This window comes from Podarcis vaucheri (assembly GCF_965113315.1).
Source record: "Podarcis vaucheri genome assembly, chromosome: 3".
Classification (NCBI taxonomy): Eukaryota; Metazoa; Chordata; class Lepidosauria; order Squamata; family Lacertidae; genus Podarcis; species Podarcis vaucheri.
The window spans coordinates 99,633,028-99,652,503 of record NC_138761.1 but is presented as its reverse complement, the minus strand read 5'-3'; the positions used below and the strand labels follow the sequence as shown (position 1 = coordinate 99,652,503).

At 41.4% G+C, this 19,476-nt stretch overlaps 1 protein-coding gene and 1 long non-coding RNA gene across 17 annotated transcripts in view; one reads left to right on the top strand and one right to left on the bottom strand.

The window, feature by feature from the left end:
• The window catches only part of MYT1L (myelin transcription factor 1 like), a 285,138-nt gene that overhangs the window by 20,644 nt on the left and 245,018 nt on the right, over positions 1–19,476 (bottom strand). For 12 of the 16 annotated variants that reach the window (XM_082215422.1, XM_082215413.1, XM_082215421.1 and 9 more), the window contains 3 exons: positions 18,664–18,785; positions 18,228–18,290; positions 17,660–17,728 (listed from right to left, as the gene is read on the bottom strand). In XM_082215422.1, coding sequence (XP_082071548.1) covers positions 17,660–17,728; positions 18,228–18,290; positions 18,664–18,785 — 254 coding nt within the window. The remainder of the gene's footprint in view (positions 1–17,659; positions 17,729–18,227; positions 18,291–18,663; positions 18,786–19,476) is intronic. The other 4 variants (XM_082215425.1, XM_082215426.1, XM_082215416.1 and 1 more) reach the window with 1 other exon arrangement.
• Positions 123–18,826, top strand: LOC309528331. Its single transcript, XR_014217671.1, has 3 exons — positions 123–259; positions 18,158–18,325; positions 18,698–18,826. It is a non-coding gene; the product is annotated as an uncharacterized lncRNA (long non-coding RNA).

Below are 19,476 nucleotides of genomic sequence, written 5' to 3'. Positions count from 1 at the left end.
CAACAGTAAGGCGGATTAGCAGCAGAGACTCCAGGGTTTAGAGTTGAACTCCCTACTGGTTTGAGTTTCTTGGATGATGCCTGATCATACCAGGACCCTGCAATCCCCTCCCCAGCCATCAGCTTCTGGATATCTTCAGTATCAACAACAAATGACCCAAATCTTTGAATTTGCAAACCCACAACAGGAAAAGGACAAGATCTGCACTATTGTTAGCGTAACAACGGCAACATTACATGCTAGTCGTAATATTTCGCAGGTAATTAATGTACATCGTCACAGCCAGGCAATGAATGATGTTGATTTAGCTAGGAAGATTTCTTCACCAGAGGAAATGTCCTTCTAGCAAGGCAGAAGAAAGCTAGACAGGACAAAGCAACAACAAAAAGTATACTGCCCTCTTGTGGGCAAAAGCCAAGATTCATTATTATTATTATTTTATTTGCCTAATTACTTAAAAACATTGTCAGACTTACATAATTTATAGAAAGCTCAACTGCTAGTATCTTTAGGAATTCACCATTTTACAGCCTAGAGAGTTTTACCACCAAACAAACAAACCCCCAAACAAATCGTAAACAGAAACAAGTCTGAGATCATTCAAATCCTGGCAACTATCTAGTTTAATAACTTTTCTCTGGATTTCTAAGTCTACTCTGTTTTTCTGCTCTTCTTAGTAATCACAAATATTAAAGCTTGAAGGCAGCAAGTTCATATAGCTGAGGTTTGATTTTTTATTTTTTCCAGCCTACTGTGGCCCGTCCGTTCTTCGTTCCTCTTCTCCCTCCCTCCCTCCCTCCCTCTCTCTTTCTCTCTCTCTTTACGTATCCCACCCGTGTCAGGATACAAAAATAAAGTGGGCAAAGTACCCCTTTGCAAAGCCGCATGCAGCATTTGCTGAGCAATGGAGGCGGGAGAAGGAGTTCACCGCACCCACAAAGTGGCATGACATTATTAGCTCCAGTGTCAGTTGGGGCTTGTGTCAAAAGAAGTTAGGCTCTGCGACTGCTTCTCACTTTCCCTGCCATGTCCTGTCGTAGTGTATAATGCCACTGCGCCATGTAACACGCCATCACAGGACAAAGCCACCCAGTGGGACAGTGATCTCCCTCACTTTTGGCAGGAAAAGTCCTGTAGGCCTGACTACAGCACGGTTGTCATGGCGATGGCACTGGTGTGACTGCTCTTTGCTTCTCCCCCCCCCTCCCGCAACACATTTTTATTATTTTTTAAAAACTCTCATCTAGCGCACATTTTCAGAATCAATGCATGATTTAATTATGGCTTTCCAGCTCTTTAAGGCTGTGGTTTACCCTCCAGTCAAGAGACTCTGTCTTTCTTTCTTTTTACATTAAACACACTTTTCGGAACTGGAAAATGTTTCAGTTAAATCTCAGAGAAGTCTCGTATTTTTTTTCCTTCAAATTCCAGTGGCTGCCATGCAATTCCATTTTGCAGTGTTCCTATGTTCTGCAGCACTGGATGTAAACTTCTGTGTAATTCAGAATTATCCCAGGGTTTTTGTGTATGTGTGTGTGTGTGACGTTTTAAAGATCCAAGCTTTCCCTTCACCAGACTAACCAGCAGCATTTCTGCCAAGTGGAACTTCCTTTGCTAACAAGCTGACAAATCTGAGACTGACCTAGAGGGCAACTTTTCATTAAGTAGCAAATCGCTCCCTTCTATAGTATTAAAAAGGAGGTAGGGGGAGGGAGAGATCACATTCATTATCTCAGTTCACGACTCATTTATTAACTTGGTATTAGATTAACTAGATTACATTTCCCCCACAAATTTTATTTTCAGGAGAAAGAATGATAAAATGAGTGATATGTACCCCCATTCATACAGGCACTGCTTCCAACAGCATTCTCCCGGGCTACTGACAGAATGAATTATGTTCTCCTCACCTCACTTTGGGCTGAGTTAAGAGATTGTGACAGTGGGAAAAGAGAGAATAAACCTATGAACTGAGGAAGTGGTCAACAGACAAGTCCTTTCAGAAGCACTTTATGGTAACATATTGAGGATCCAAGTCTGTAAGAATGATCTTGAAAGCACTGCTTGCTACAAAGGCATTTTAAATTGAAAGCCTTTCTAGGTTTTTCTTTTTTAATTACTCAGAACTATGGAAAACTACTTATAATAATGAACTAATTAAGATGTGCCTGCATGCACATGAAAACAATTTCTTGCTATTGTTTGCTGCACTGATGAATTGGTGAAGAAATATCAACACAAAAACAAGTTGGTGAAAAAAAGGCAATGGGATGAAACTTTTAATAGTATATACCTATATCTTATGCAAATATCCCAGGATTGGCACACTGAAAAGAATACCAGGACCAATTTTGTTGATGTGCACCATCAGTAAACACAGGAAAAATGCTCAGGCACTGGATGGTTAATCCATTTGTGGTAGAAAAATTAGAGCTACAATGGGTTACCCATCAGTGCCTTGACATTTAGACCCAGATGCTGTTGTTGGCCTCTGTCTGTTTCGAGAGACAATGGAGTGCACCTCCAAGGGCAGAGTCAAAGGGGAGAAAACACTGGCCCCAAATAACCATCAAACCCAGAAAACAGGCAAACCCTGCAAACATAACCAGGCTGGGAAGCAACTGTTCCCCAAGAGTGCATCTCCAGCTAAGAGAAGATGGAGCTTGAAGGGACTCGCTCTGTAAAAAGACAGTTATAGCCAAAACACATAGCAACTTCTCCTTTGACACACAATCTGCCACTCTTCCTCAAATACTCAAAGGTGGCGTATGATTGACCTAAGACTCAATTTTTGCAGTTTGGAAGCCTAATGGCTCAGATAGTGGGATGAAAAAACGTTGCAAGTGCAGATTCACATCATTGTTAGAATAAGCCTCTGGCATGGATAATTGAATTGTCTCAACCTTTTTACTTTGCCTGGATTGCAGCTGTGGGGTTTTAGTTTAGTTTTGTTGTGAGTTTGCCCTGCAATAGCTCCACCAGAAGCTGAAATCACCATTAGCCATGCAGCATTCGCTGCAGAGCTGGGCTGAATTATGTCATACCCAAATTGTGATGTAGGCCTGTGGTGGAGGAACCTAGACATGACTTATGCAAAGACAAACAAACTGCAATTCATGTCCCCCCCAAAATACAAGTGGCATTGGAGCTCAAGTAAACAGACTCTCCATAACTAACATGCAATGGCTGAAGATGGAGGGATCTCTGATGAGAGCTCCTGTGGTTCAAATGCAAAGGCTGAGTGCTCGAGAAGGAAGCTGTGGAAGCTTCCCAGCTGGAGGAGGAAGCAGCATCAGCAGGCGAGCAAGGAGGGAGAGGCAATGTTGATATATTATCAACATTTCGATTCACTAGTATTTTAGAGATAGACGTAATATGAAAACAGAACTCACAGCACAATTAAAGTGGCAGTGCGGTGAGTTCTCTATACCTTATCTATGTTTCTAGCCTCAGACATACTAGAAGGGAAAACATAACGAGTGCTACTCAAGCGAACAACACATCTGCCCTGGGCCAGCACAAGACATTTTGGCACCTGAGGTGAACCACAAAATGGCAACCCCCCTCCTTGCCAAGGAAGAAGGGGTAAGTGAAGATCTACATCAGGAACGAGGGGGCAATAAAGATCTACATCAGGATCTGGTGCCCCTGTGGATCCTGCCGCTTGAGGCAATTGCCTCACCTTGCCTCATATGTGGTTTGGCCCTACATCTTCCTCTCATTCCAATAACACTGTGGGTGATATGGCCATCAAGCTTATAAAAGGCAAAAGGACCTTCTTAAATAAGTGGAAATTCAGTGTGCCAGCCGATAAGTCATAGGGTGATGTGTACCAAATGTGTACCATGTAACCATACCTTGGCGTAGTGCTTTAGAACCATTGGTAAATCAAGGCAAATACAAAATGCATTGGAGTGGAGATTGTGAGGGGAAAGTCACAAAATGAGCTGGGATTTAGTAGAGGAAGATCACGGCTATTGATCCCATTGAAGACCTTGCACAATTTAGGCAAGAGTACTTTCATCCTGTTAAGGATTAAACACCATTCGGTAAGGTCACATCATGTCTTCTGAACGAAGTGATCAAGACATTTGAAACAGCAACTTTGACTTGATTTTGATCATACATGTAGGAGACCAGGGATGGAAATTATTCTGTAAGGAAAAAGGAAATAAGAAATATCGTCCTATCGCATGGTACTTGAGTGCCTCACATATAAGGATGGGGCTTTTGAAGCTGATCTAGAAGGTATTAGGAAGCCAAGTCACAGCCTTAAGGAGATGTGAGATGATCATATCATCAAAAAGTGGGGAGGATTTTGTTGCAGGGATTCGGGACTGACCCAGAAGAAGGATAATGTCACGGAAAAAGCAACTGTAATAGCAAGGCAAGAAGATTACCAGGATATGGGCAAGGATTTTAGCAACAGGTAGAGAAAGCATGAATAGATTTTGCACTTGTTACTGAGGGAAAGAAATGAAGAACTTTTCAATAGCCTGTGCTCAGAGGGGAGAATGAAAGACTGAACTGATGGTTCACAGAGACAAAAAATAATCATTGATTTTATCTGATATATAGATGGCGTATTAAGACTGTCAAATTCTCTAAGCAGAAAAAAGATAGGTAGTTCATTACCATAAAGTTGTGTCAGCACATAATTTTTCTGTAGATGTAAAGTTTAAGGGGAAAATAAGATGCTGAATCATAAACAACTGAAAAGGTAAATAAAATATTTCTATTGCAATTTCTACAAACTGTACTTTTCAAAGCTTTGCTTGGGTTGAAGACATTTTACATCATTCAAATAAGATTGCATGCTTAGGGATGTAGAAATAGGCTGCTGAATCAGCCATGCAGAGCAGAAGGAAAGCCAAAGGTTAAAACGGGAATCAATAATGAGATGAGGAAATGAAAATGATTTGTGCAGCAGAAGGAAAGGGAAGGAACACCACTATGGAGTCAGGGAAAGCCCATATTCTGGTATGGCAGAATCCCACAAAGCCATAATTAACACCACGGCTAGAAGACAGAAGATGTACACTGCGGGGGTAAAGATCAGATGAATCACCACTAGCCCCAAATCAGGTCCACTGTCAGCTGAATCAGCACTACAGGAACCCCAGTTCTTTACCTGTCTGTAACAATATGGATTGTTAGTTGCTAGGCAATGTCCTCAAAAAAGCAACAGTGGAAGACAAACTTTCTAAATAAATAGATAGATTGCATTTATCAGTCACCTCTTAACCATTATTCTCTGGACTGACTTGGGAGAGATTCATCTCCTAGTCCCCCACTGTGAAAAAGTTAAGATGGCAAGTTCTGAACCAGTGGTTTCAAGATTTGATTTGTATGCTAGTTGTAGATTTGGTTGTCCACTAGTTATCTTGCTTAAGGCAATCATAAGGTGTAAAGAGTTTTGACAGAGTTTTGATGTGAGAAAGCAGGCAGTAAGTGGTAAAGAGCTTTTCCCCCATACTACTTCCCAGCCATACTACTTCTGTGGGTGAATTACAGGAAAAGTTAAAGCCTCATGTGCTCTTGATGCCATAATGAGTTTGGATTTGATATCCCGCTTTATCACTACCTGAAGGAGTCTCAAAGCGGCTAATGTTCTCCTTTCCCTTCCTCCCCCACAACAAACACTCTGTGAGGTGAGTGGGGCTGAGAGACTTAAGAGAAGTGTGACTGGCCCAAGGTCACCCAGCAGCTGCATGTGGAGGAGCAGAGACACGAACCCAGTGCACCAGATTATGAGTCCACCGCTCTTAACCACTACACCACACTGGCTCTCAGCTAACAGGAATATAAAGGGGGGGAGGGGCAGCCAGTAAAAATAGAGGGGAGGGGTGAGAGACTTGTGGGATGTGGAAGAGAAAAAGAGGGGCAATATTATGATGATACAGAGAAGCGAGACTAGGGAACCTTGTGGAATTAAGACGAAGGGAGCAGTTGCAGAACCAGACGTCGTGTTCCTCAGTCCCTGACCAACCCCATAGAATTAAAAGACAACTGAGACTGGTTTGGATTTTGACAGCTTCCCTTTTAAAGCATAGAAAATGAACAGATCTTATAAAATAATAAATAAACAAGCCTCCATGTTTATGCCACCAAATAGGGGTTCTTAAGGAGAAGGCTATTGTTTTCAAGCCCTGTTGTGGTCTTCCTGGGAGGTGACTGACTGAGCTCTGTAGGAAGAAGGATGTTTAACCAAATTGACCATTGGTTTCCTCCAGTAGGGCTACATTTATGTTCTTATGGGATTTCTTAATGTTTGAATGTGGTGGGACAATGGGAATGCATTTGTTTGCACTTCTGCTCAGCTTTGTATGCAAATGCCAACTGGGGGGGGGGGGAACGCAGCTTATTGCTGAGGGACTCTTAGGGCACTTCCTGACTGTTTCTATTTGCGAGAGGGATTTTGTCACATACTGGCAAAACCAGGTTACGCAAATACAGTTGATTGGGGGCGTATTGTGCAACAAACCAGCTTCAATTTGAAAGAGGCCCACTGCGATAAGAAAAGTACAGTGGTGCCTCGCAAGACGAAAACAATCCGTTCTGTGATTCTCTTCGTCTAGCGGTTTTTTCGTCTTGCGAAGCAAGCCCATTGACGGATTAGCGGATTAGCGCTATTAGCGCTATTAGCGCTATTAGCGGCTTATCGGATCAGCTGATAAGCGGCTTAGTGGCTTAGAAAAAAGGGGGGAAGGAAAAAAACCCCGCAGGAACTCGCAAGACATTTTCATCTTGCGAAGCAAGCCCATAGGAGATTCGTTTTGCGAAGCACCTCCAAAATGGAAAACTCTTTTGTCTAGCGAGTTTTCCGTCTTGTGAGGCATTCGTCTTGCGGGGCACCACTGTAATGGGGAAACAGTGTAAAGTGTGGGATAACACTTGCTTTGAAGCAACGTCACCTGCTCTCCCTGCAAACAAATCAGAATGAACGCTCAATAAACAGGTTGTCTTTAAATCATGTCTTTAAAACATGATTCCGCAGAAGCCCACCTACTCCTTTGGTCCAACGCTGATTAGGATGGGCTGCATCCTATCTTTGCATCCGTTGGGGCATCGTCTCTGGGCTCGTCCATTCTTGCGACTGTCTTGTGCTTTCTACTGTAGGCATGGATCCGAGGTGTTTTTCATTTGCCCTCCAGCTTTCCCCAGGAAAAAACGCAGTTTGCTGCTGAATTGGAACAAGTGTCAATCCGCAGAAAGCCTGATTGACGTTTGTTAAGACTTAGCAGTAAACGGCAGGTATTCCTGGGTAAAATGGCAAGACAGACGAAAAATCTCTCAAACATGTGCCTAGAAATCACAATCTGCATGGCAATCCCTAAGTGTTTTTACCTGAGGATTCTATCATTAACTTCCTTTTATCTATCCCCTCCTCAGCAGATGTACACAAATTTTTAGATTATGTGCACAGATCTCCAAAGTGGATATGCACAGATCTGTTGCGGGGGGGGGGCTTTTGGCACACCTACTACTGGCATTTTACAAATAAATTGATTATTGATAGGGTCTACTAATATTCCTAAGCACATGTAACTTGAAAGAAAATAGCAATGAGTCTTATGGAAATATATTCTACTAAAATTAGTAAAACTGATGGTAAACAAAATGGAATAAATCTGTAGCACAAAGAGTACTTGAAAAGATTCATTGGCATTATGCACATATGTGCAAGATGGCCACAATTAGGCATTTGCAGTGTAATCCTGGACATGTTTACTCCTAAGTAAGTCCAACTACGGTATATTCATTCAGATTCAGGTAGGTAGCCGTGCTGGTCTGATGCAATCAAAACAAATTTTAAAAATTAAAAAATGCACACAAAACCTTATAACCAGAACAAACTTAGTTGGTCTCTAAGGTGCTACTGGACAATTTTTTAATTTTTAAAATTTATATTCATTCAGGTTTACTCTCAGGTAAGGTGCTTTGGAATGGACCCTAAGCTTGATACTTGAGACAAGCAGATCAGCAAATATATTTACTACAAAAAGAGATATTAACTTGACTAGATCATATAATTCATGTTATTTATTAAATAATTTAGAAATGAGTTTTCCATGATCAAAATTATTACCGACAAACTAAACCAAACATGACGTTTAGTAAGAAACTGTAAGAAAATTATGAAAAATTATAAGATTAACAGGTTACATATATTAATAAAATGTCATTAATTGAATTGATTTGATTTAGGTTCCCATTGTGAATCCCATTGATGCCATTACTTCTGAGTTATTAGATCTACATATTTATGATTTATTGTTTAATGACGTGGGGCACTAATTAGATTCATCTTCAGATATATAAGTACAGTGGGATTCCTGATTGACTCCTGATTTTCTACTTGGAAATCTATTGGGATTTGTGTCTTAACTTAGCATACCTATTTGTGTACATATTAAAGAAACATTGCACTGGTACATTAGGGAATGAGCTGTACTGACCTGTAGCTGATTCTATGTTGAAAGAAGCATGGGTATTTGGATACTGGCAAATGTCTTAGACTCTATGCTTCGTGAGGATATAGTGATCTTGGACAGGTTTTGTAATATCTGACTGTGACACTATAGTCTCAGTCTGGAATATTTATAATGCTGAGAAATTGAGAGGGTGACTTTTCATTCTGCTGAAGTTATAAAATCTGGAATGAGATCCTAGTGAGACGCTTTGAATAAGCCCAAATGAAGAAGGACTTTGTTTACAGCAATTTCTATTTAAAGCCAAGTTTAATCACGACATGACAATCCAACCTTATCCATTTCATGCAAGCCCCACTAAATTAAATTAAATTTACTCTGAAGAAAGTGTACATAGGATTGTAGTCAAAGTAAATAAAGGTGTCCGTTTGAGGGTACCATGTAAAAACTGAGTAAGTTTGCAAAGTTTTTAAGGAAAATAGCAAGTTAATTAATGCTGCAACCCTATGTATATTCTTGGAGTAAGTCCTACTGAGGTTACTTTTGTGTAAACGTGTAGAACTGTTCTGTAGCTCTTGCTGGCTTTAATGTGATCACCTTTCGAGATGAAATCTTAATTATGAAGTTCTTGGAAACTACAGCCACTTCAAACATGACATTTTTGCTACACAATCAGTATGGTGATGGGACAATAGTTATTTTTGATATAATTATATGAGTTCAGTATCTCCTGGTATCTGGTCTATAGTTTCTCTGTGCAATGAAGTTACATAGGAGTATGCAACTCTAATCATCCCTGTATACCGCCTATGTAGAGACAAGGGCAAATGGTACTGCAACATAATGCAGCTGGGCCAGAAGCCTGGTCTACCAGGGTACTGTGTGGGCACCACTGTCATGTGTGAACCAGCCATAGTACTGGTATGCTGTACTGGGATCTGGGCAGGTGGTGATTGCTTTTAGATATTCTGCTTATAATCCCATGGCCTAAATAAGAGATCAGTTATACTTCTGAATTGCAAAAATTGCTACAAAACCCCAAAACCCCTCACAATTTTTTTTTTTTAAATTTCAGGTATTGAAGTTTTCAAACAATTGCCAAACAACCAAAACAAAAATAGAGTATTCCATAAATCCCCCATAGACTCCCCCCTCCCCTTTGTGGGTCTTTATGTTAATATTTTTCCTCCTGCATCTTCTCTATTAATCATTCCAATCCTACTAATAATTTTAATTGCTTGCAATTTTTGAGGCATCTTAATATCACAGTAATAAAAACCTTATTTATGGGGTTGGGTGGGTTGGTAACAGTGGCGTAGCGTGGGTTGTCAGCACCCGGGGCAAGGCAAGTAATTTGCGCCCCCTAACCCGTGTATTTGCGCCCCCTAACCCTAACCCCCAGATGTTGCACCTGGTGCGGCCGCCCCCCCTGCACTCCCCACGCTACGCCACTGGTTGGTAAAGCTCATTGCAGGACTTGGATGGGGATCAACAATGTTTGTAACATTGGTATACACACAGATTGGTAGAGGGGGCATTTGCCTATTCTGGCCACACGACAGAACCTTCATGTTCAACCTGAAGCTTATGCAGGCTCTGTTCAGAGTTACAGATGAATAGAGGAAGGTCAGTAGGGAAAGGCCAGTGGATTCAATCACACTCCATCTGTCCATGCATTCATACCCATAGATATGGCATAAAACAAGGACTAAACTAATTACAGTACAGTTATATTTTGTAGAGTGCAAACAAATGCTGAATTGTTGAGTCGCCATGGGGGAGGGGCGGGTGGGGGGACATACTGCATACTTTAACCTGCAAACTGCAGTGGTACAGTGTTACTGCACTAGTTCTGTGCCTTGGCCCAAATGTTTATATGATTCACACTCCAATTATTCATAGGATAATTTTTTTGCTTGTTGAACCACACACCCATAAAATTGTCTGCAATTGAGTTCTAGAACAGAAGGCGTTCCGCTGGACTATTTAGCAGGCTGACAATGGCAGAGCCATCAAGGTGGACCCACCTACTAACAGAAGGCATCATATGCCAGGGAGTGGGGATAAATGAAGTATTAACCACCTCTTTCATTGGACTAATATTCATTATTAATTCAGGGCCGTCAGACTCCATGTATTTGAAAAACCGAGAAACAGAGTTTAAAAACTTCTCTCTCACCTGATACACTGAGAAATTCCAAAATTCAGCCTGGCAAATTCTTGTAGGCTGGTGACAGCACTAGTCTGGATCAATGCACAAGCAAGTTCCAGCATGAGAGGGGTTTGGGGTTTGTTAGTTTTTTGAGAAACGTTTGGATCATTTATCATCTTCCCAAGAGTCTTCTCCCAAATCAGAATTAATGGCTTCTGGAATCTGCCACCAGAATGCATTGCCCTAACTTAGTGATTTTGTGAAACTCGGCTCAGTAGGACTTGTGCACAAAATAATTCCTTTCTGTAATGATCAACCACATAGTTTTAGTCTTTTTTCATCCCCCTTCTTGGCTGCTGACTTTTACATGCATTTGAAATAACCTCAACACAGCACTAAATCTGTGGGCCACCAGATTTCTGTGGCCCTACATGGGCCCTACATGGCAGGGCTGCAGCCGGCAATTGAGATCCACAAAGCAACCTGACAAATATGAACAAGGCATTTCCCATTAGTCTCTTTTTCTTATATAACTCCCAGCACCAACTGCAGGAAGGGCTGATGACAGCTAAATCAATATATGTAGATTTCTTTTGTTGCCGAAGAATAAAATGATAGGTATCAAAGTACTTTCTGGCACTTTGGATTTGATTAACTGAACAGTCTCATTGCAGGAAAAAAGGCAATAATAGTATTTAGCTAGTTATCAAGTTAAACCAATAGTACATACTAGCTAAATCACAGGTGGATAAATGTATAATACACTTTGATTAGAAATTAATCAAGTGCCCTGCCTTTTATCTAACCCGTGCAATTGGGAAAGGAAGCAGGGCATTAGGCTAGATGTACTCTACCTTGGATACATGCGTGTGAAGCATGCAACAAATACTTCAATGGACTTTAAAGGTGTGTTCTGCCACATATGCACAAGTTGAAAAATAAAAACTACACTTAGCAAGGAGGGTAGTTCTCCACCAAATGAAAGGTGAGCCGTATTTTATTCTTATTCTATCAAACTGTTCTTTACATAATATCCTATCATATTTTGCCCTCTCAAACCTCTAACTCTAATAAAATCCATTCACCCAGCAATACATTTCTGTGAAAAATCTGCCTGGCCTGTTGGATTTATTCTGTCTCATTATGTGCTACCATGCACCCTATATTAAACATTATCAAATGTTTTGTAGCATATGGACAATAAAATCCACGAAGCAGCTTGGCTATAGAGTTCATATATATTATATGCATCAATATTCTCTCTGTCTCTGTCACTGTCAATCACACACTATATACAGGAATGGTTGCTTCTGAGTACCAGATGTTGTTATGCATATGCAGTTATATCAGAGTTGCACTGCATCATGGGCTCTGTAATCTGCAGTTCTGTAGATAATTATTTATTCAGAAGCTGCAAGCCTATATAGCCTATAATGCAATTCAACTGTAAAACCATTTTTAAAGTTATAAAGTGTTAAAGTGTCCTTTAAAGTTACCTTTAAAGCCCTAAACAGCCTGAGTGTCTCAACCCCCATCGTTCAGCCCGGACACTGAGGTCCAGCTCCGAGGGCCTTCTGGAGGTTCTCTCCCTGCGAGAAGCGAGGCTACAGGGAACCAGGCAGAGGGCCTTCTTGGTAGTGGCGCCTGCCCTGTGGAACGCCCTCCCATCAGATGTCAAGGAAATAAACAACTATCTGACTTTTAGAAGACATCTGAAGGTAGCTCTGTTTAGCGAAGTTTTAATGTTTGATGTTTTATTCTGCTTTTAATCTGTTGGGAGCCACCCAGAGTGGCTGGAGAAACCCAGCCGGATGGGAGGTGTATAAATGAATTATTATTATTATTATTATTATTATTATTATTATTAGCCAAGGCCTTTTTAATGTTTAATATAGGAAGCATGGCAGGATGTTAGGGACTAGTCATAAACTGACAGAAACTAAACAGATACCAGTAAATCCCTCACACCATCAGCAGATGGTAATTCCAAACCTACTTAGATGGTTGTTTTCAGAGGCTGATGTTTGGGGAATATCATTTGGCCCCATGGGGCCATCAATGCAAGGTTCCTCAGGGTTCAATTCCCTCCTCCCATGCTATTCAGCATCTACCTGAAACCACTGAGTGGGGTCATCTGGAATTTTAGAGTATGTTGTCAGCAATGACACATAGCTCTACTTCTCCTTTACATCTGTAGGTTGGGAAGTGAATGTGCTGGACTGAGTAAACTGAAGCTCAATCCAGAGAAGACTGAAGTGCTGTTAGTGGACAGTTCCCTACACAGAATGGATGGGAGGAGACCTGCTCTTGATGGCATTACATGCCCTCTGAAGGAACAGGTTCACAGCTCGGGGTACTTCTGGATCCACTGCTGTCATTTGAGGCTAAATTGGCTTCGGTGACGTGGAATGCCTTCCATCAGCTTCAGTTGGTAGTCTAACTACTGCTGTCTATGCTCTGGTAACCTCAGATTAGATTACTGCGATGCATAATATGTAGGGCTTCCTCTGAAGTTCAGAAATTCCAGCTGGTGCAGAATTCAGCTGCCAGGTTGCTCACCGTGGAAAGATGGTTTGAGCAAATGACACCAATCCTGGCCCAACTACACTAGCTGCCAATTAGTTTCCAAGCCCAATCAAAGTGCTGGCTTTGACCTATAACGCCTTAAACAGGTCAGGACTGCAATGCGTCAAGGACTGTCCCTCCCGATATGAACTGATCCAGACCCTGCGCTCATCATCTGAGGTCCTTCTTCATGTGTCCTCTCGACGAGAGGCCCAGAGGGTAGCAACATGAGAATAGGCCTTTTCTGCAGTGACTTCCCTTCTGTGGAATGTTCCCCGCAGGAAGCCCTGGTGTCTTTATATCTCTTTATCTATCTTCCTCTGTAACCAGGCCTTTGGCCTTCTGTGACCTTTCAGAAATAGAGTGGGATGTTTTTGATGTACTTCTCTTGGTTTCAATGTATCTACTGTATGTGAGTTTTATTGTCTATTTGTTTGACTGCAATCCTGAGACTGTTTGCACTGACTGAGAGCTAAAGAGTGGTTTCCTCCTGGTGCAAAGCTGTGGGGCAAGAGGAACTGTGGATTAGCCTTCTGTGAACTATTAACAAGCTTGAGCTGCTGAACTTTTATTGGCATAGATGCATTTCATCCACTCAACCTGTGGAAGGGAAGGGCCCTTACTTGGTGAAATGAAAAAGACGAGTACTTATTCTAGTTTTCAGGGCTGCATTTTGTGCTTCTGCCTTCCTGACAGAACATTAGGGAAGGGAAGGGAAGCATGGAGACTTTCCTTAGCAGGGGTTCCTGTATGTATGTATGTATGTCTGGTAGAAAGCTGGAAGAGAAGGCTGCAGTGGGAAAGTGGCAAGGGGGGAAATGCTACTGCCTACTGCTTCACTTCTCTAAGCTTGATGCCTTTCACTTGTCTCATGGGCACCCGAGTTCCCAAGGAACAAGCCTGCCACAAAGTTTCTAGTTTTTGTCTTCCGATATCTTTGGCCCTGCAGCTGTCTCCCAGTTCCACTGGCAAAGTGGCACAGATGCTCCTGTTCTGGAATGCAAGGACATCCAATGCCAGACTTTGGAATATTTTCAGTTGTGGAGCTTTTTTACTGAAGTCCATGCACTGGTCATCATGCCTGCAAGGGTGGTTTTTTTTTGTTTGTTCTTACTTCCTTTTATGTGTGTGGCCCTGATAATTCTTCCACACCAACATCTTCAGAATGGTGGCGAAGGTGATAATACTCTGGCAATAATCTGATTGGCCAGGAAATACACCTTGGAATACCCATAGTTTCTCTTGTTGTTGCTGCAGAATGAAGAACGGGACCTTTTGCATGATCCCCTGGTGCTTGATGCTGACTTCAGGGCTTTCCCTTCCTTCTTGTCACCCTCCCTGGGGGCTTTTCTATGACCACTTGCTCTGTAGGATGGATTCCAGAAGAGAGGAGGAGGGAGGCAGGTGGGGCAAACCAGGGCTTGCTCCAGCTGGGCTAGAAATGAGAGGAGTGGGAAGATTTGTTCCTCCCTGGTAGTTTTAATTAGGGCCCCTCGAGATGACCTGTTAATTGAGCATTCTTCCCAAATAGCTTGCACAATGCTTACATGGTGGTTAAACTGAGTCTTGTCTTTGTTGAGCATTCACGCTGATTTGTTTACAGGGTGATTATATGAAAATGAGCATTGTCCTGCATTCATCTCATTTGCTTACAGAGTGTTTATGTGTCTTCCTGTATAAACCACTGAACCTCTTGGGTTTGCTGATCAGAAGGTTGGTGGTTTGATCAGAAGGTCAGTAGTTCGAAAGCACACCAATGCAAGTAGATAAATAGGTACCTCTGTGGCGGGAAGGTAAACGGCATTTCCGTGCGCTCTGGCTTCCGTCATGGTATTCCATTGCACCAGAAGTGGTTTAGTCATGCTGGCCACATTGTCTGTGGACAAACACTGACTCCCTCAGCCTGAAGCAAGAACAGCACTGCACTCCATACTCGCCTTTGACTGGACTTAACCATCCAGGGATCCTTTACCTTTATTTGTTCATCCCATACTTTTCAATGCATTACCCTGTCACTTCTCAAGCTGCAAAAAAGACTTATTTTTAAAAAAGTGGATTTGGTGTGTCAGGGTGACAGAGCATATCAATCCATTTTAAATTTAACATACTGGTATGTGACTGAATCCTGACATTCCAGAGGTGCTCTAAGTTGTGGTGCTGATATTTTGCTGAAAACTGCAGAGAAGCTGGCAGAACAGTCTATCAGTTGATCAGTCTCATCATTTTCAATACAGATCTGATTGCTGATCAGATGTGGCAATGAGATCTTTATAATTTCAGTATGGAAGCTTACTGCAAGGAGAACTGTAGACATCCAGGAGGCAATATCCATCTGGTAATGACAGAGGAATCAAAGAAGGAGTTTGAGATTGTCTCTTCCTAACAAATCTTCAGAATGAAGGAGTAGGTGGTTACCTTCAGGTAATAAACCAGACAGGCCAGAAAGTGCATCTTGGAATACCCAGAGCTTCTCTTGTTTCTGCTACAAATGGAAGAATAAGATTTTCTTATCTTTTTCATTATGCTCCTTTCTGAAAGTGACAGCATTCCCCACTGGAGCAGGAATCTAAAAGTGACAAGTTGAAGATGCCCAAATATAGGTTCAAAGAGCTCCACACTCTCATCACGGAAGCACCAGTTCTGCTACAACACTCATAAATATGTGATAACTGGGCTGAGACAAGAAAGCCACCTCTCTCACTGATGAGGTTAGAGGACTGAGTTTATCTCATGGACATCTTGAACATCTCATTTGCAAGTGCTTAAAAGCCTGGACTCCCCCCAATGTTGCCAGTCCTTTATGAGCACATTAAAAAATCAACTGCATATTGGATCTTTGTTCTGCAAAAGTGACGGCATCCTTAGCTCTAATGTCCTTTAGGTACTTCTCTGCGGAATTAATATACTTTCCCAGAGTTTTGATAAAAACCATTTGTGTGAAATGGTTTAAAAGCTATTTGAACTATTTTATTATACAGTTCATACTGACTGTTCAGAGGACTCATGGACTAAACACTGTTGTTTATGCTGTGAATAAGGTCACAGGGAAAGCAAAAACAGATGATCCTGATGTATCCTTGATTTGCTCTTTGTTTTAAGAAAAATGTCTCTTAAGTGGGACCATCTCTGTTTGATAGCAGTTGTGATGGTGCTTGGAATTTTTTCTGTTGCCAAAAAGACCTGATTAAACTTCAAAGGGACACCTGAATTTATTTATACCAATTCAAGTGTGTTCTCATTTATAAATACTATTATGAAGAGTTGAATACAACTCTGATTTTATCCATGACATCTTCCAAAGCCAGATGCTCTTTAGGTCTTCAGTACTCACATAAAAATCCTTCTTGGAAAGCTCTCTCTGGCTGCTTCTGTACTAGCAAATTTCTTTGACATCATTCATTTATCTTGTTTTTATAGGCCAGAGATATCCAATATAGTGATGAGAAGGGGGTCCTGTCGTCTGGTCCAACCGGGACCTCCACACACACTGCTCAGGCTTGCCCCCTAGAGAAGTACTTTGGTGCTGCTAACGCAGCAAAAACAATGTGGGAGGCAGCAATTATGAGTTACCAATTACCGCAGCCACAGCAGGTGCTGTGATTCTCCATTGTTTTGACTTCACCCCCAGAGGAACCCTCCATTGTCTCTCGAGACAGACGGATGCCAACAAAATGCTTCAACTACATCCAAGCAATAAAGAACCTGGGGATGGCCTTGACCCTTCTTGATCCTGTTGCCATGCGTCTCCTTCTGATCTGTGTCCTTTGGTGTACTCTAATTCCTTCCAAATGTCAGACTTATTAGATTATGAACTCCACTGAAGGATCTGTCCCCAACCCCACTCAGCTTTTTGGAATCTGGCGCCAGGTGCCCGCAGTTGAGATATGAAGTGTTATTCTAATCTAGCACTATGCTATCCTAATTTCAAATCTTTCACTGAAAACAGGACACTAAGGAACTTAAAATATAAACGAACATTAAGGTTTGCATTTCCTACTTCCACCAAGTAAGTTTATTTGTCCTACAGGTGAAATAAAAGCAACCTGAAAATCTCATGTATTGAAAGAGCCCCTGTTTTTATCTGCTCAACAACTGTTTACTACAAGCTCAATATTTATTCAAATGTTCTGCATCAGAAGGCCAGTAGTTCAATTTCAAAAACATTGTTTTAAAGTTATTGTAATTCTAAGGTCTTCACAGCTTCCTCTTTAAAACACAGCATCCCTGACGCTCTCCTACATCATGGATGAACAGCATGGCATCCATAAGGGCTATGAATCTCTGCCTAGCCTGTGGCTGCCGTGACATCACAGCAATCAGAAACCTGTGACAGGACAACGTCCACAGCCTGTGGATCATAGTCTGTGTTAGTGTTTGATATCCACATGCCGTAAGAAGCTCAGTAATGTATCAGTAGCTTTGTTCAGTGTCCTCTTATATTCCGAAACTTCTGTTTGCAACTGCTAAGAAAACAATTTAAAAAGAAAAAGAGGCATTAATTATATCTTACTTGAGTTCCTGTGAGCTTGTGGCCAGCATACTTCGAATACTTTTGTCAGCCAATGGGCAGCCAGACAGACTGTAAAACAGGTCAGGATAGCCATGTAAGTCAACCTTTTAAACTAAGACCTTCCAAACAAACACAACGTTAAAAAAAATTAAATTAATAAAAAAAAATATTGTAATGCAGAGAAGCGATGGGGCGGGCAAGTGCTGCAATACTGAATTTTGTAACACAAGTTAACCCTCTGAATATATTTAGGTATAAAGCTTTATTGCTGGTGTTATCAGATTTTTCCCCCTAATAAGTTTGTAGGTATAACAACAAAAAAAGCATTAGTGATCCATGGGTTAACTATCTGAAAAAGTTTTAGGAAATTTAAAAATGTTTTAGTAGTAGTTTTAAAAGAAAAAAGACGTTTATACAACACACAAATCAGCATGCTCTTAAGATCAACATTTATTACTCAAAGGGTTAACACATAGTTCAACATTTTTACTTTGACAGCATTGTTGAGGTAAGCTGAAAACAATAAATTGAAAAGACAGAATCCACCATGAAAAAAATGAAGTCACACCTTCTATGTGAGGCGTAATTACCAGTCACATGACCACTCCCATCACACCCTGGTGTTGGACATCTGCCACCAAACAAAAACAAAAAACAGCCAAAATAGTAAGTATGTTTAAAAAATACTTTTGAAAAGTTTCATTGTTTCCAGTTTAGCTGCAATGTCTGCAAGGGGGGTTTAAGCATCCTACCGAAAAAGCTGCAAAATGAACAGAATTCAATGAAAATGGCGTCTCAGTACGATATAGCATCATTAAGGACACGCAGAAACCATGTTAGCTTCATCACTTAACTGACAGTCTGAAACATTTATATGCTGCAAATGCTGCATGCTCATACTGCAAGGCATATATGTATTTGTTTATTCAAGTCAGACAACGAAAGAGAGAGAGAGAAAGGTTATAAAAGGAGTAAAAAATAATTTCACCTCACATTATGCTTACGTTATTAAATCCTTTTTATTCTCTTTGCACTGAGGATACTTGGGCTTAGGGCTTGGGATCGTGACTTCGCCAGGGTACCTTCGTTCTTCTAGCGCCTCTTGGAAAGGATCTAAGTCTTCTGGCTGCAGGCAAGGATAAAGATTAATCAGATTAAATAGCGGGCCATAATGGATAGAGGTATGCCAATGAAATGTTATCTTCTGGGCACAAGGCCTCTTCACCTTTAAGAGTCACCCCATTCACTTCAGTGGAGTAAATACTTCCACATATGAATTGGATGCCCTGTGCCTTCAGTAAATCACTACTTTGGAAGGATTGCAGACTACATCCTCTGTGATGAAGTGAGAGGAACAGTCTGCATGAGCATGCGATTCTAAGTGCATACCGTATTTCACTGCATAATGGTTGCATGTTTTAATGCTGATGTTTTCCTTTTTAAAAAAAAGGGCTGTGTGACTATTATGCGTAGGAAAACCCGAGGCACAACCATTATGCGAGGAAAAACCTGAGGCGCAACCATTACGTGAGGAAACAATTCTTTATTAATGAACGTACTTATATTTCTGTTGCTTATTATTTGCTACTAACTGTTTTTGGTGCATCACTCATTGCAGTTTCTCTCGCCCGCCCACTCCCCTCACACTTTTGCCCGGTACAGAGAATGTGTGCTGAGTGCCCCTGTGACTATTATGCGGTGAATCCTTTGGGATTGATTTTAGGGACTGAAAAAGGGGTGTGGAACTATTATGTGGTGACCATTATGAGGTATTAGGGCTGCTTCATAGGCTACCACAGTAGTATGGTTGCTGCTCA